This window comes from Eurypyga helias, unplaced genomic scaffold (genome assembly GCF_000690775.1).
Source record: "Eurypyga helias isolate BGI_N326 unplaced genomic scaffold, ASM69077v1 scaffold48363, whole genome shotgun sequence".
NCBI classification, from domain to species: Eukaryota; Metazoa; Chordata; class Aves; order Eurypygiformes; family Eurypygidae; genus Eurypyga; species Eurypyga helias.
In genome coordinates, this window is record NW_010241482.1 from 1,607 (window position 1) to 5,241 (window position 3,635).

A 3,635-nucleotide genomic window follows, 5' to 3' on the forward strand; every position below is an offset into this window, starting at 1 on the left:
CTTTATTTCCGTGCCTTTTAAGTAATAAATAACATAACACTCGTAAGCCCCTGTGAGCAGGGACTTAAACAGGAAGTCAATCTTCTGTCAGGTATTTCACCAGTTCTTAACCTGTCTCATTACCATGTTACAGAAAAAGAATATTTAGGTACATGTCTTCAAAGCATTCATACAGAAAAGCAGTGTGTATGATCATACTTCTTTGACCAGTAAATAAGTCTTCTTTATATTCCCCCAGGCAGGTTATGAACAGCTGAATACATATTTTTCATCTGGTACCATACTTGCACTCTTCACCTAAGCCAATAGCATAGCTCATTCCAGTTACTAATGAATTTTAAAAGATAAATGTGACAGGATTCTCTTGGGAAAACCATCCCACACTTTAGTGATATCATCAGAAACTCTGGCTTCTAACTTACACTTTATTAGTTTCACACTATTAATTATTCTGATATCTCTTATGTGTTTAATTTTGCCTTCCTCCGAAAATTTACTTCCTTCAAATAAACGGACACTCCTACAAAACCTTTTTGCAGACATTGTTCAGCTAAATTAAGTACAGTGTATTAAAACAAGTCGGAAGTTCAGTGATTCATTTCTCACATGGAAATAAATTGGCAGGTTTGACTTAGATTGAATACCAGCAAACTAATAAGATGTGTCCCAGTAACAGCTGGGAATAACTTCTTACTTTGGAGCAAAACACCCCCTTTCTCTCTGTGCAAACACTGTCTCATGGCTCTTCAGATGAAGATCATTTAAGATCCACTGTAGGCCATTATTCTTTTTCATAAAGAAGTTACTGACAAAGGTATATATGGGATACAAAAACTGAATGATGGTGGTATGCGCTGGTTAAAAAAAAAAAAAAATTATTGTTAAAGTTCCTCACAGTAAAAAGAAGACATTACAATATAAGTGCAAATATGGTTGGGCATTCAAAGTTATTTCCCCACATAAATGGATAACATCTCTGGACTGAGAAAGGATCGGACATTGTTATGCTTTTTATGCTAAACACAACCTGAAAGCATGAGGAATTCTATTAATGCTACTGGAAAAATCTGTGGAATAAGGATTTGTTTAGGTTATAACCTGCATAACTCTGTAGACCTAAGCTTAAAAATGTACTCTTAACCATTTCTAACAACCAGTGCACATATTGTTGTTGTCTCTTTCTCTACTCCTCTCAATGGAGCAAATTACTAATATGTACAATCTTATCTCAAATAAAAGTTATTTTCTCACATCTGTTTAAGAGGCATTGAGCACAGATTTTAGTCATTAATACAATGTTTTTAATTGTATCATCTTTTACAGCTGTTTTGTAGCTGCACATTCATGCTGGTGTCCTAGCATGAGATGGATGAGGACTAGCTTTTTTCTTATGAAGCAGATGCTGCTTCATCTGCACCTGGTTGGATGACCCCCTTGTATTTTTCTAGCTATGAATATCATGAATAATACTTCTGCCCTTACAAGACCTCACACTGGAAATCTCTCATGATTTTCAAACTCCTCCATATGTTTTATTTTTAGCTGACAGGAATTTAAACTCTGCATTGGAACCTTTCCAGTAAGCCTATATGCCTTGGTTTTCTTCAGTGAACATTATTTGTAGCAATCACTGCAGAGCTGGAATGTTACATGCCTTTTCTTGTGTTTGTTTGTTTGTTTTTAATTATGTTTGTTTGTTTTCCTTGCATAAGTTTTGCCTGGCTCTCTGTAATTCAGTAGCACTACCCTAAATTCTTATTAAAAAATAAAAGGCTGGAGGGAGGAAGCATGTTGCATAATTTTCTTTGTCCTCATGACAGCTTTTAGTTGTGGAAACATGCAAGCTGATTATTTTATCTAATTTATGTAAAATAAGTACCTGATGGAAGAGAGGTGAATAAAAAAATACGCAGGTTGCTTTTTTAGACAAACCATTCTGAACATATTTGAAGACCCTCAGATCCAAAATTGCTGCTGGGTAGTGGTATAAGTAAAAGTGGTATAAATAAATATGCTGAGACAGCTTTATGTTTGTTATGGAATATTTGAAAAAAAATACAGCTAGAAATTAATTTTGAAGCTTGACTTGAGTCTCGCAGAATGATCCAGGATCATTTTCAGAAGTGGATTAGCATTAAAACATTTTATTATCTTACTATCTAATGTTATACATAAAGTTTTATAACCATCAACTTAGCATTTCAAAGATTCTTAATATTGATATAATAAAACTGACTACTGCAGATAATTTTATATTCCATAATAAAAAATAAATCTGTGCTTGTAAATCAGTCATCCTTTAAACTCTTAATAAAAGACACAATGTCTGGATTTGGAGAGTGTTTTGTTCTAAGTACAGTAATATACAGTGTGGTCAATTGCAGTATTTACATTGAATATTGGTTCTTACCTGAACTGATTTCTTTTTTTCTATCTTATTTGCTAAATTAAGTCTTGGTTTATACGTTTTCAAGTAGTTGCATTAAAAACTAAAATGACAGCAAACACTTGCTGATGTCGTAACAGGTCTTTATTTTTACGCTCATAAGAAAAGACATTTGTTTTAGTATTATCATCCTGAGAACAATAAATAGATGATTTTGAGAGTGCTTCTGAGAATTGTATTAGAATACCTAGGGTCTACTTTTTCACAGAAGTATATTTATATAATGAATCATTATACAAATATGCACGTTCAGCTTTGGTTAATGACTATATTCAACTGCAACAGCGTAAGTCTGTCTTAACTTTGGATAAAGTTTAAAGCTTATGGTTGACAGAATATTTATAATATCCATTTATGGCTTCTACTCCTCCTTTTGTACTTGCAGGACCCAGGTTTTCAGTATCCAGAAAGGGGCCTAAATGTCCAAAGCAGCACAGTTTGCATTCAGACACCTAAACAGCCACCACATTTTCAGAGGGGATTCTCCATCCCCTCACCTCAAGACATGCCTGGGATGATTTTTCAGAAGATCTCCACATTCAAGACTCTACAGGAAAATAACATTTATTTTTCCTGCTTAAATGTGGGATGACCTCATTTTTAAAAAAAACCCAGCTGGTTTTGGTTGCTGAGATTTAGGAAAATAAAACACCACAGACAATACCTAATCCCCCACACTTCTTTGGGAAATGTACATGCCTGCAAGATGTTTAAAGTGAGGTCCCCATTCTGTAAGGTAGTCATAACTCTGATCCGCATCCGATACGTTTGAACCTAGAGAGCTGAGGGATCCCGCCACAGAGCCAGTCCCCTCAAACGCATAGGTCTGAAGGGAGTCGTATGGAGGAGCGCTGGGATCTGTATTCGCTTCTTGGAGCTTCTCTGAAATGAATTGCCTGAAGACTGCGCTGTCAGGGCCAACCTGCAGAGACTGTCTGTAGAGGCTGTGGATTTCTGTGGTGACCTTCTTCCGAGGTTTGTGCGTTCGCATGACAGTGCGGGTCCTCAGTGCCGAAATATCAAAGGCCTCTGTGTCCTCTTCACCACCTCCTTCGTCATCGTACCTCACAATGTTCTCTCTGAAGTCCTCAATTTTCTCTGAAAAGGGAGGCTTCTTTCTCTGCTGCCTTATGGCTACAACTGCCAAAAGGAATACTGAGGAAGGGAAGGGAAGGGAAGGGAAGGGAAG

General features: G+C 36.4%; 1 protein-coding gene across 1 annotated transcript in view; it reads right to left on the reverse strand.

The window, feature by feature from the left end:
• Nucleotides 1–3,110: 3,110 nt before the first annotated feature.
• The window catches only part of LOC104507465 (cadherin-19-like), a gene marked incomplete at its 5' end in the record, with an annotated part of 6,864 nt that continues 6,339 nt past the window's right edge, over nucleotides 3,111–3,635 (reverse strand). Inside the window, one exon of the mRNA XM_010148760.1 lies at nucleotides 3,111–3,601. Coding sequence (XP_010147062.1) covers nucleotides 3,111–3,601 — 491 coding nt within the window. The remainder of the gene's footprint in view (nucleotides 3,602–3,635) is intronic.